Source organism: Dicentrarchus labrax, unplaced genomic scaffold (assembly GCF_905237075.1).
Source record: "Dicentrarchus labrax unplaced genomic scaffold, dlabrax2021, whole genome shotgun sequence".
Taxonomy (NCBI): Eukaryota; Metazoa; Chordata; class Actinopteri; family Moronidae; genus Dicentrarchus; species Dicentrarchus labrax.
The window spans coordinates 2,073,068-2,086,900 of record NW_026136702.1 but is presented as its reverse complement, the minus strand read 5'-3'; the positions used below and the strand labels follow the sequence as shown (position 1 = coordinate 2,086,900).

At 41.9% G+C, this 13,833-nt stretch overlaps 1 protein-coding gene across 1 annotated transcript in view; it reads right to left on the bottom strand.

Moving 5' to 3' along the window:
* The window catches only part of si:ch73-105b23.6 (fibrillin-1), a 35,315-nt gene that overhangs the window by 15,346 nt on the left and 6,136 nt on the right, over positions 1-13,833 (bottom strand). The window contains exons 3-11 of the mRNA XM_051427847.1: positions 10,422-10,477; positions 8,202-10,283; positions 7,188-7,310; positions 5,053-7,056; positions 4,112-4,245; positions 3,076-3,243; positions 2,760-2,939; positions 434-1,025; positions 114-263 (exon numbers count right to left, since the gene is read on the bottom strand). Of these exons, the coding sequence (XP_051283807.1) occupies positions 114-263; positions 434-1,025; positions 2,760-2,939; positions 3,076-3,243; positions 4,112-4,245; positions 5,053-7,056; positions 7,188-7,310; positions 8,202-10,283; positions 10,422-10,477 (5,489 nt within the window). The remainder of the gene's footprint in view (positions 1-113; positions 264-433; positions 1,026-2,759; positions 2,940-3,075; positions 3,244-4,111; positions 4,246-5,052; positions 7,057-7,187; positions 7,311-8,201; positions 10,284-10,421; positions 10,478-13,833) is intronic.

Here is a 13,833-nt window from a genome sequence, read left to right as displayed (position 1 = left end):
TTCAGACCTCCCATGAAGCTCTGGCGACCCCTGGTGGGGGTTTGGAGCCACTGCTGCACAGCACAGGCTCTTGTGCTGGTTTTAACTTGTGTTTATTGGGAAGAATCCCTCACCTACTCCCTGCGTCGCCTTCTTGGCCGGCGTGTAGCCGTCTGGGCTCGCCCAGCTGTAACCTTGGCAACGGTCCAGCGGTCTCTTGTTGAGGTAAAGGTGGCACAGAGGAGACTGGATACAACACCACTGGAACGGCAGGAGATCCTCATCTGCAGAGAGACGTTTGATTAAATGCTGCAGCACGGGTCAGACAGACTGTCCTGTCAGCAGAAGGGTGCAGGTTCGATGTCCTCGAGCAAGGCACTAACATCTTACTGACTGAGAGTAATCACTAAATGTTGCAGTGTGAGTGTATATTTGAGAATATCACATGTATTACCGATGTGTTTCTGTAAGCTCTGCCCGGAGAAGTAGCGTTCATTGTACCCAGCCAGCAAGTGCCCGTCCAGCTCATACACACACCTCTTCCCCGAACCGTGTCTGTTAGACAGGACAGACTTGAAGATGTGGCCCCCTGCGCCCCCCCACCGCTGATCCCTCAGCTTCTTCACCACTGAACCCAGATCAGTGGTGTCCTGCAGGAACGACAGGTCCTCCAGAACCTGGGTGCGGGTGCAGGGACATGAAAACAGCCCCGCTGTCCACTGCGCAGGGTTAGGCTCCTTCATCGCCCACGCCTGGCACTTTATACTGGGATCCACGTCTGACCCTGCTGGTCCCGAGAAATCATACACCAGCTGACCTGACTTCCCCATGGTGCCTTTCATCTGCTGGGGCCTATATCGGCCCCTGGGCCCGAAGAGGTTGTCCGGAGGGACAGTGGGTTCTTTGTGGGTGGTTCTCCCATCCGTGTAGCCGATGAGAGCGTCGTGGTATTGCCTCTGGCCAGGACCCCAGCTCATGTCCCCGTATCGCAGGAGGGCAAATGAACGAACTCCATCTGTGGTCAGGATGCACTGGAAAGTGTTCGTCTGAAAATATAAATCAGAACAGTTTTAAGAACAGTGAAAAGCAACAGAACCTTTTGGCCAGCTGCAGCAGCAATATGGCTTACAGAAATGAGAACTTTTTAGGTACTTACAATGACAGACATTTTATCACTAAAGATTCCATATTAGTGACCATTTGTGCCACCTGACATACATACTTATTTATTATTTTAATGCCCATTATTCAGGTCGCGAGGCCTTCTTGATTTTAAGAGGTGTACAAAAACATTTTTCTAAAATATAATTTATTTCTGAGAAGAAAACTAAATACATTTTTTTTAAAGATAATTATAGGTATATGTTATAAATGTATATTAAGATATAAACATGATAAGGGCACGGTGAAGACCTGAACACAAACTATATTCACAGAGCATTCACTGTCTGATAAACAACCTCATCCTGCATTAAAGAAGTTAAAACAACCAAAGAGATAGATAGAACAATGAGAAGAAAATACTAAATTTGTCAATAAAGAAGCCTATTACGTTTGTATGTTCGATAAAAATGCATAATACAGACAGAGAATTGTATAAAAAGTTCCTAAAATATCTACAAAACTTTTACACAAACTTCCTGCAGTTACTGTGTTCACTGTTTGGGTTAATGAAATTGCATTTAGTTAGTAAATTAGTACTGAATATAATAGGAAATATCTTTAAATGAACAGTTTTGTCAGTGATAGGAACCACTGGTCTAATGTGTCATAATACTGCTATCAATTACCCTCGTTTTAATCAATAACTGTATCAGTGACTTACACTACTTTGTAATACAAAAAAGAGCAACAAGACAGGACACTGCAAGACGACATAAGACAGACAGGTGGCAGCAGATATCACTACACTCTCTGCATTCAGGCCCCAATGTGACACCAAAGTTAAACAAATAGAGTCTTTCTGGAATTATGACTGAATGTTTGCTTTCTTTGAGCTGACAGTTAAAGGGCTCACGTTGCACATAACAATAGCATTCAAAGTAGGACAAGCATGCAAGCAAACAGTAACACTCCCTGCTCTATCACACCTTCCACTGCACATATAAAGCTTCAGTCAGATGAAAGGGATCTTATATTCTCATGCTGCATTTTATCTTATAGAGGATGCGAATTATGCTTTGTAGGACATGCATATTTAGTAAGATATAAACATGAATGAGTTATTATTTGTGTAAGAGAGAAAGTTAAAAAAAAACATCCTGAACATGTTTTTAGATTGAAAAAGATTATTTCAATAAAATAAAAGTACAAAGAGTACAAGCTCCTCTTTTTGAATTTTAACCTGATGAACAATCTTTTTCAGGATCCCTACGACTCCTGGAAAACCTGGAAATTTAAAGACTAGTTTTACAGTCATTGAAACACCTGGAAATTCATAAGAATGATAAAATATCCTGGAAATGTTTGTATTTTAGCCCCTCACTCAGATCGGATAAACTGTCTGACACTTTAAAGCTGGTTGACCAAATGTAAAGAAGAACTGACTTGCAGTGATTTTTCGGCATTAAGTCTATTTTTTCCAGAGCTACAAGCCAAATTGTTATATTTACATACACACAGCCTAATAATGATCACATTTCTTCTTGCTATGGTTCATAGTTACAGGCCCAGTGAGGTTAATTGTACAACGTACGTGCAATGAACAGTTTAACTTTTTAGAAGTGGAATTTTCTGTAAAGAAAAATACTTGATTTGAACTGTAACTACCCAGTTTTTACCTCTGAGAAGTTGATCTTCTGGTAGGAGACGGGCATCACGTGGTCCCAGGTGATTTTGAGGATCCAGGACGGGGTGAAGGCAGGCTTGTTTTTCTGCTCCTCAAACTTTGTCACTTCATCTGCTGTACGATTAAACACTATCTGTGAGAAGACATCCGACATATGCAGCTCATGGTATTCCTGAAAGAAAAGGAGAAACATGAACCAGAAGCTGCAATAAAGGTCGTTCTAAGCTTTTGATTTTACTTCACTCCTAATAAAAATATATAAAATACATAAATAAAAAGTCCTGTCTCATTCTGACTCCTCCTGGTACCTGATAGAACAGTTGTCCGTCCCCGTGGGTGAGGTCAGCATCGTCCCAGAACACCGCCAACAGAGACACATTCATGTTGTTTGGGAAACCAGTGGCTGAAGGAGCCGGGAGCAAGTACTGTTCATTCTCAGCGACAGTTTGAAACTGGACAAGACCGTTATCAGAAAACTGATAAAGGAAAGAGAGGATTGATATCAGACGTATTATCAGCAACTGGTTGATGTCAGCTTCTTTCAAAATCACAACTTTATAGCCAATATTGCAATCGCAAAATGTCTCTTTTATCTATTCATAACTCCATTTTGTTATTTATTTTACTGTTAAACTATTGTGTTATGATTTTACTACTCACATATTGTGTGGGTAATGTTTCACTGCAATCTACACATTGTAGATTGCAGTAAACCATGTGTAATATGTGTTTTGCTATCAGATATCACACTCAGGAAGGTTATCAGGCATATATTCCACTGAACATTGCTGTAACCTCTGCCAATGAAGCTGGAAAATATGTTTCAAAATGTTGTTTAGGGACCAATGTGTAGGATTTAATGACATCTAGTGGTGAAGTTACAGATTACAACTAATTTAACACTGTATTTGACGACCTGCGAATGAGAACAAGTTGTGATGTGTGTAGGAGAAACTACAGCAGTGACGTGCAGTGTCTATAGATATAAGCAGCTCATTGTAAGGTAACAAAAACACAACAATTCCTATATTCAGGTGATTATATACTAATAAAAACATGGTTCTGAATATTATGTTAAATTTCAGCCAATAGATCTTAAAAAATGTTACACACTGGACCTTTAAAAGATTTAAGTTTAATTTGCTGGAAAGTTTGGTCATGGGCCAAGAAGGTTTTTGGTGTGGATCCAGGAATTATAAGATATCTTGTGAGATGTGATATTTGGATTCAGATGCAAACATTTCTCAATATATTGATTACTTAAAAATAGAGATAATAAAGATAAAACACTCTCTATCATTCTAATATTCACAATGTTGTAGATAAATGCAATTAGAGACTCACATAAACCCTGTCGTACGATGTTCCCAAGAAGGGGAAACCCATCGGTGGTGTGATGTACGGGGAAGTTCCATCTTCTATGTCTATCTTTACTCCTTTATCGCCAGCCTCTTCTCCAAATGGGTACAGGTTGCTCTCTATTGGGGGAACATATAGAGGTGAGCATTATACTGCCATCAACCAAACACATCAGTTCACTTGTTACCTGTTTAAGCTGTTTCCATTCCAACTTTAGAAAATGTTTTATATTTGATATGTAACAGTCAATGTACAACAAGCCACACCGTTACTCTGATCCGTTGGGCTTTCTGTAAGCTAGGCCATTGCTGCTTTCTTTGCTAACGAAAAATGGAGGAAAACTATCAAGCTGTGCTCAACATAGTGCTGGATAGTAAAGACACCAAACCTCCTGAGAAGTTATGTGATGAAGCATTTTTGATTTGACACCACAGATAAAAATGCAACTGTCTTACAGTAACGTTAGTTTGACGCGGCAGAGGGAGCAACAAACAAATGAACAAAACATCAATCCTAAACTGTAGTTTGATTTGGTCATGTGGGTTTCTTTCGAATTGATTTACCCAAATTACATGTTCTTTGTTCAAGTTTTTTAAATAGTGAGAGCATTATATCAGGCTTTACACTACATAGGAGCTGGATAAAAAGAACTTGCAAATTGTTGCTATCATCATTATGACAATTTTCTTTCTTCATTTTTCCCACACTTTTTACTTCACCTACAAATGGGCTAAAGACAAAAATGCAGTTAGAACCAAGGCTATATTTTCAGATACACAAATGCCTTAAAGTTTTGACAGTCATAGAGAAGTAGTAAGTACTAAGACTAATGAACCAAAAAACAACACATACAACGAGACACACACACAAACACAGAGATCTAGGTATGATTATCAAGACAGGTGATTAACAAAGGCATAGCCAACCCTTCAGAGTCATCTCGCTGCACACTGTGCTGTTTTGGGGGCAGGAACAGCTGTAAGACCCTAGCAGGTTGGTGCAGGATGTCTGCCCAGGGCATGCCATGAGTGACACACACTCATCCAAGTCCACACATCCTCCTTTTCCTCTACCATTGTCTTTATTGGTAGCAATCCAGCCCTGACCGCAAGAGCATTTGAATCCTCCTACATGGTTGGAGCAGGTGGCAGCAGAGTGACACTGCCTGTTATTATTAGGCTGTTGGCACTCATCAAAGTCTACACACAGCGGCCCCATACTTACGAATCCGGGAATACAAACACACACAAATGACCCTGGGGTGTTATGGCAGCGAGCTTGAAGGTGGCACGGTTTGGTCAGGGCAACACACTCGTCCACGTCTTTGCACCACGAGCCATTTCCTGCGAAGCCCAGAGGGCAGTGGCATGAAAAGGAGCCAGGGGTGTTCCAGCACCGTGCCGAAGGGTGGCACGGTGAGTTCTCACATTCATTGGTGTCGACACACGCCAGTTCCTCCTCGTGATATCCCAGTGGACAAGAGCAGTTGTACGCGCCGGGCAGGTTGGCGCACACCTGGTCAAAGCGGCAGGTGGTGTTGTCCTTGCATTCATCAATATCCTCACAGCCCAGGCTCGTGGGTTTGTACCCCGGAGAACACAGACAGAAGAAGGACCCCGCTGTGTTGTTACATAATGAGTGCTCAGGGCAAGGTGGACCATCTGGGTGGTGACACTCATCTACATCCTGACACTCTGTACCATTCAGAAGAAACCCTTCATTACAGGGGCAATGGTAAGACCCAGGCATGTTGATGCATGTAGAATGGGGCTGACACACTGAAGAGTTGAGGGAGTCTGAGCATTCATCTACATCCAGGCACTCTGTCCCATTACTCCAGAATCCTTTGATGCATTCACAGTAATATGAGCCAATAGCATTCATACACGTGCCATTGGTGCAAAGCTCCCTCTGCTCCGTGTCACTACATTCATCGATGTCCACACACAAGTCATCCATGCTGGAAAATCCACCGTCACAAATACACAAGTAGCTTCCATTGGTGTTTATGCACGTGCTATGCTCAGGGCAGGTTGAGTTGACGAGACACTCATTGATATCCCCACAATCAGTGTTGTTGTCTTCGTAACCATCCCAGCACTCACAGACAAAAGATCCAACTGTGTTTGTGCAGTTGGAGAAATTAGGGCACAGGGTTAGGCCAAGGGAGCACTCATTGATGTCCATACACAGGGAGCCGTTGCCTGAGAAGCCTGGGTCGCAGGTACAATTGTAGCTCCCCTCTATGTTAGCGCAGGTACTGTTGTCAGGGCAGGTGAAGTCCCGCGTCACACATTCGTCTATGTCCTGACAATGTGTCCCATTGTCCTGAAACCCTTCCCAGCAGTCACAGATGAAGGAGCCATTAGTGTTGAAGCAGTAGGAGAAGGCAGGGCAGACTTGATTTTGAGATTGGTCGCATTCATCCATGTCCCAGCATTCGGTGCCACTTCCTTCATAACCATCTACGCACTGACAGTAGTAGGAACCCTGGTGAAAGTGGCAATTGGCCAGTGGGTGGCATTCACTACTAGCATTCAAGCAGGTATCTTCACTCACGCATGTGCCCACGTCGTACACTACATCCAAGATACATGAACATGAGAAGGAGCCAGGGGTGTTGCTGCAAGTCATGTTCTTGCTGCAGGTTGTGGCCAGCTGACATTCATCCACATCCTCACAAACAAAGCCATCCCCCTGGTATCCATCCTGGCACTGGCAGTTGTAGGACCCATTTGTGTTGTGGCACAAAGCCTGAACACTGCAGTTGTGTGGCAGTGTGGAGTTCTGCTCACATTCGTTCACATCCCGGCAGTCAGTGCCATTGCCCTCTGTGCCAAGTGGACAGGCACAGTAGAAAGATCCAGGCGTGTTAGTGCAGCTGGCAACTGGATGGCATCCTCCGTTTTGGACTTGGCACTCATCAAAGTCTATAAGTTATCCAAAATGGGACAGTGTCAGGGAAACAGCCCCAAATGGTGCTAAAACAAAGCTCACAGAAGAGTCCACGTATGGGGGAAACTGGTGCAATAGATGTTTATTATTAGGAACTGATACTCACCAGAGCAGTTCTTCCCATCACCTGTGAAGCCGCTCAGACAGAGGCAAGAATGGCTGCCCATTGTGTTGACACACTGGGCAAACTCACTGCACTCCTGCTGCCCTGTCTCACACTCGTTCACATCTAGAAAGGTGATGGACAAATGGGGGAGGAGGTAGGAAGAAACAGAGGGAGATAGTTAAACTTAACAGCATCCCATCAGAGGACAATTCGTTATTCATTATGTAGAGGTTAGGTCAAATAAATCTCTTGATCCTGATACTGTCATGTCAAGTTGAAATGTGTGGTAACTCATCTGACTAAGAGGCAGGAAGAGTGGGTGGTGTGTTGCTCCCTGTCCTGGAATGAATATCATCTCTCTCCTTCCAAACCTACTTAGAGCTCTGTTTAAAATGCTTTACTGATGTTTAATGGTTACCACATAACTGTGTAACAGTTCAGCTCCATCTGTGTTGCATATCATTCTGCACTGTTTCTCTTCAACCCCGCTACCTCTCAATTTCACTTGAATGTAATGTAACTGCTAATTATTCCTTGTGTCGTGAATTCTTTTTTGTTAAAACTATAATGAGGATTAATAAACATTACAAGGATAAGGGATAATTTCCTGATATTACAGGAAGGTGTACTGTAGCTGTAATATGTATCTTTTGGACAATCCACATCAGCCTCAGAAATTGCTTAAATCCTTCTTCTTGTTTTTCTTCATCCGCTGCTTTTTGATTGGTATAGATTGGAAAAGACAAAATAAAGGATATAATGGCTTTAATTTGGATTTACCTGATCAGTTTACTTAATAGAGAAAGATTGGTAAGATTTTGTACATTCAATGCAGCTTATGAATTACTCTTTCAAATAGATCTAGTTGATCTAATTGCCATTTCTGTTTCACTGCATGATTGATTCATATGAATTTCTGAACAAGAGAGAGATATGGGCAGTGATTCAGTCTGGAACCAGGCTAACTTAAACACACTTGATAGATTTATTTGAAAATAAAAATAAAAGTTTTACCGAAACACTGTGTTCCGTTGAGAGTGTACCCTTTTTTGCAGACACAGGAAAACGATCCTGGGACATTGATACACTCAGTCTCATTTTCAGGACAAATGTTTTCCCTCTGGCACTCATCTATGTCAGAGCAAGTCAGCCCATCACCCACGTAACCCAGGTCACACACGCACTGGTATCCGGCAGACGAAAGGTGGCACAGGCCGTGAATGTGGCAGGCAGGGTCACACAGCGGACTGGGAGGCACACAGGTGTCATTGAAAGCCACTGTGCCATTCAAACATGAGCAGACATGAGCACCGGGAGAGTTGATGCACTTTGAGAAGGCTGGGCAACTATCATTAGAGAGGGTGCACTCGTTCATATCCTCACAGGAGAAGCCATCACCTTCGAAACCCTTCTGACATGAGCAAAAGAAGTCGCCCATCAAGTTGGTGCATATTGCCCGTGGGTGACATGTACCCTCTGCAGAACACTCATCTATATCTTCACACTGGGTGCCATTTGCTGTGAAGCCTCGTTTACAGATGCAAGTGTGGGACCCGATGGTGTTCAGGCATGTGGCGTTGACATGGCAAGGGTTGTTTTTACACTCATCCATATCAACGCAGTCCATGTTGCTGGCAGGGCGGTAGTAACCAACCTGGCAGGGGCACTCGAATGACCCGTCGATGTTCTTGCACTCTTCATTCACTCCACATGGATTGCTCAGTTCCTTACACTCATTTATATCCTGACAAAGAGTACGGTTAACCAAGATGAAGCCCGACTTGCACTGGCAGTAGAAGGAACCCTGGTTGTTGACACATGTAGCTTTGTTCCTGCAACCTCCATTGTCCACCAGACACTCGTTTACATCGTTGCACTGATTCACCCCGTCTCCAGAATAACCCGCCCGACAGGTGCAGTTGTAAGAGCCAGGAAGGTTAACGCAAAGGGCATTGGAGTGGCATGGCTTAACCAGCGAGCATTCATCCACATCTGCACAGGTGAAGCCGTCTCCACTGTACCCTGCTTTACACTGGCAAGAGAAGGAGCCAGGTGAATTTGTGCAGGTTGCGTAAGGGCTGCAGCGGCCTGCCACACACTCATCTAGGTCATGGCACTTGGAGTTATTAAAGATGAAGCCTGTGCCACAGTCGCAGTAAAATGAGCCACCAGTGTTGACACAGGTAGTGGTAGAGGGGCAGATATTGGGTGTTGCACATTCATTAATGTCTTCACACAGTCGACCATCCCCTATAAAACCTCCCAGACAGGAGCACTCGTAACTCCCCAGCCTGTTGATGCAAACAGCATTGGGGTCGCATTCATTGACTTCATTGCATTCGTTTATGTCCGCACATGTCAGTCCATTTCCTACAAAACCACTGTTGCAGGTACACTGATATGAGCCCATGGTATTTTCACACTCTGCATAAAGACTGCAGATGTTGCTTGCACATTCATTGATGTCCACACAGCTCTGCCCGTTACTTTCGAAGCCACTGCTGCACGTGCAGCGGTAGCTGCCAGGCAGATTTTTACAGCCTTTGTAGCCGAGTGAGGAAGAACACACACGAGGAGTCTCTGAACATTCGTCTATATCAAGACACAGGTAGTTTCCGTTGCCCTTATAGCCAGCATTACAGGTACATACATAAGACCCAGGGTTGTTGGTGCAGGTGGCGTTCCAATGGCAGGTCCTTTGGTTAGCGCATTCGTTAACATCAGTACACTGGAAACCATTACCTACAAAGCCAACTTTACATTGGCACTGTCGCCCACCGTCGTAGTTAGTACAGAGGGCACTAGCATGGCAACCCCCGTTTTCTTTTTCACACTCGTTGATGTCCTGGCAGTTGGTGCCGTCTCCGAAGTATCCATTGAGGCAGACACAGCTGTAGCTGCCCAGGGTGTTCTTGCAGCGGGCCTTTGGGTGACAGCCGTGCAGGCCGCTGAGACATTCGTCAATGTCGTTGCACAGCAGACCATTGCCCTGGTAGCCCATGCGGCACGCACAGGTGAAGTTGTTCTTGACCTTCAGACACTCGGCCTGAGGGTGGCACTTGCTGCCTGCTGCCTCGCAGTCCTTCAGGTCAGCAACTGAGAGGGAAGAAGAGAAAGGAGCTTGAGGAATACAGAATCTGATTATGTGTCAACTCAATTATTTTAAATGTGTTTAGAGAGCATTTGTGATTTGGTGTTTGGTCAAAACAGCAAGTTTCATTGAAGGATAGATACCTGCACAACAGTATTTCAGCACTGCAAACAGACTTATCAGCCACAGGAGTGAAAACCTGAAGAAAACAAGATCATGACAATTGGCCATCACTTAGAGTAATACATCGCTCAGCTTTTAAGAAACATCGTGGGCATTTAACATAATTATCTTTAAGTACAAGAGAGACATGGGTGCACAAGAGAAAGGACGGATTCAATCACCCACTTTGCGCTTGCCAGATGATGTAATTCTAAACAACTTGCAGTGGCTCCAGTTCTGTATTAAGTAGCCGTAGCATCCTATAAAGTCTGAAATGTCATCCAGCTCTGTTCTTGAAACAGGTAAAGTGCTGATTCGACCTAATTGCAAAGTATGTGTTACCTTTCTTACTGTACTTTGTGTTGCCACAGCCTACTTTCATCCCACTGAACAATGGTTGGATGTCTATTATTACAGCTGGTGTTGTACAACATATTGTCCTGACTCACCACCACCCAAAGAGCTCATTTACTGTCTTCCTGGCTCCACTGCCAAAATCGTAGAGGGTCCATGAACACAGTCTGTAAAAGCTGCAAATATATTTTCTTAGTTTTCAGAAACTGAATGTTTTCTAAAACTGAATGATTGTTCAGAGGTTGATAGAACAAATTAAATAAACACCAAGAAGACAAATAATGTAAAAAAAAAAAACAGTGATTAAAACCTAAAAACTGAGGCTACAACATTAAAGCCAGATTAAAAAGGTCTTAACTTAAGTGTTACCCAATTCAGCCAGTAAAAATGGATTACAGACACTTAATAATAATAATAAAAAAGAGTTTTCATTAAGCACATGAAGACAGTGTTGTGACCACCGCTTTGTGAGCCGGCACAATGTGGGATCCACATAATCAAAAACACAGAATAAGCTGATAAGAATATTTTTTACCTCTTTTGTTCAGGAATCTAAAAACTTTCCAGACACTCTCTGCCACTACAGTTTCCCCCGGGGAAGGCTGAAATAAAGTCAAGGTGTTTTGGGTGATGTCTGACCAGACACACCAGAGAGCTCTGATTTAAAATCTGTTTCCCCAAAAGGCTCTCTGCTCTGTCAGTCGCCACTAATTCAGTCGCGACATTTTGCTTAAGGAAATACTTAAGCTGAATAATGACAAGACTGGTTAGATTACCATTTAAATGCCAATATTCTCTCCAGGCGATGCAGAGACTATTGTCTGTGACTCAGGAGGCTCTGGATGGACAGTTAGAGGACTGAGGCAGACTCTTACATTACAGAAATGCAGAACTGTCTACTGTATATCAAGCTGCCCTGAGCGACTCCAACTAGGACAGAAATGGGTATGAAACCTACCATAAAGTCCAACCCCTCCTGCAACACTTATAGCCTTAAGACAGCATTTGAAATGTGAGTAAACAGCTACTGTTTGTGACAGTAAAGTGCACCAGGAAGACTCCTTTTGAAAGCACTTATATGTTACGGATTTTCTGTTATATGGGATGGGAAACTCCAAAACATCAGACATAAATGTCAAATGATCAGAAACTATATATAGTATATATTCATTTCTCATCGTCATCACAATGAGTTGAAATCTTAACAGGTTACTTTGTGATATTCACAAGATTTAGGAGTAAAATGTTTCTCATGTTTGGAGAAAAATCATCTAGTGATATGCGATACAAACCAAAACTATTGACTCATAAAGATTGGCTACAGTGTAGAACAATAATTGAAGTATAACTTAAAAGACAAAGATCTCTTTGTGCAGAGTTATTAGCAGGAACACTGGCCCTAAAGCAGTGATAGTAACATATTTTATGGATATTTAATTTCATATTCAATGAATAATAGTTCAGTACAACTAATAAATTGCACAATTTGGTTGTTTGAACTTTTCCAATGCAGCATGAGGCTGTTTATCAGAGATTGAAGACTCTGTGAATACAGCTTGTGTTTAGGTCTTCAAAGTTTAGATATTAAATAATAATTTAAACTTTAAAACTAACAATTCCATTTAGTTTTCTTCACAGAAATTAACTGAATTCTGAGATATCGGCCTGCTGCAGAAGTTTTTTTTACATCCCTTAAAATCAAGGAGGCCTCGCGATCCCCCTTGAAGCTTTGGGAACCCCAGAGACCGGCCGGTTTAATTCCCCTCCAGAGGAGGACAGACTATGTTTGTTGTGTGATCCAGATGAAACTGAGAATGACGACATAAGGGACTTACTTTTTAGTTAAATATCCTCCATTTATGATGATTTCTTTTGGCTGGATGATTATGAAAAACTTGAAATTCATTATTTTTTGTTGGAAACTTTTTGTGCCAATCCTTGGAGTGAAGACAGAATGTTTTGTTAAAGACTGAGCTGTATAATCATCTATAATCTGTAATTTTGCAGTGAAATAAAGTGTTTGATCTCTGCAACTGTATTTTTGGTGTCTTGTAAACCCATGAAGGTTGGGCACTCTGAACTCATCCATTATTTATTCTCTACAATGTGAGTGTAATTATATCCTTCCTATCAATTAATTCTATTTTAATAAAGTTTGCCATTTTGGGAAAATATACTCATTCGCTTTCTTGCCTAGTTAGATGAGACAACTGATGGCACTCTCGTATCTGTCCATTAAATATGAAGCTGCAGCCAGCAGCCGGTTAGCTTGGCTTAGCATGAAGAGTGGAAACAGGCTGGTTCTGTACGATAAGAAATGCCAAGCAGCAACACTAAAAGGCTTTCTAATTAACATGTTATATCTAATTTTATGTCTAACAATTTGTGGTTTTATAGGGTGTAGATAGTAACTTGCTTAAATCACTACACCCAGTCCACGAAATAGTCCTTATATTTTAATAATAACCTTCTGTAAAACCATTTTATAAAGTAGCAGGTTTTGAATACAACCAGGTCTCCCACAGCTTCCGGTCTTTATGCTAAGCTAAGGTAACCATCATTCTGGCTTAAGCATTATCTGCTATAATTAAATGAAGTAAAAAATACTCTCCATAGATGCATACTAAAGTATCAATATATGCATTCTGTTTTATATTTTATATACCTAAATATCTTACTACCAATATGGCCAGGCACATGAGTTACAATTCAGTTTGACTATAGATAAATAATTGTCATCTATAAATAGAGGGACCTATAAAACAATTCAATAGTAAATTATCATTAAATTACTAGAGGGATAAATAAAATAAATAACTTTACAAATTAATAATTCAATCAGTAAATAGAACAAATAAAAAGGAAAAAATCGTATTAATAATAAATAAAGTAAATGTAGTTTCAGGTTAAAGTGAACATGTCATGAGCTGATGCGTATAGCAGTGAATCAACTATCCTTCTTTAAAGCCAATAAAAACACAAAAAAATATAACATTTGGGTCAGTGTGACATGAAATTGATTCATTATAACTTCACTAG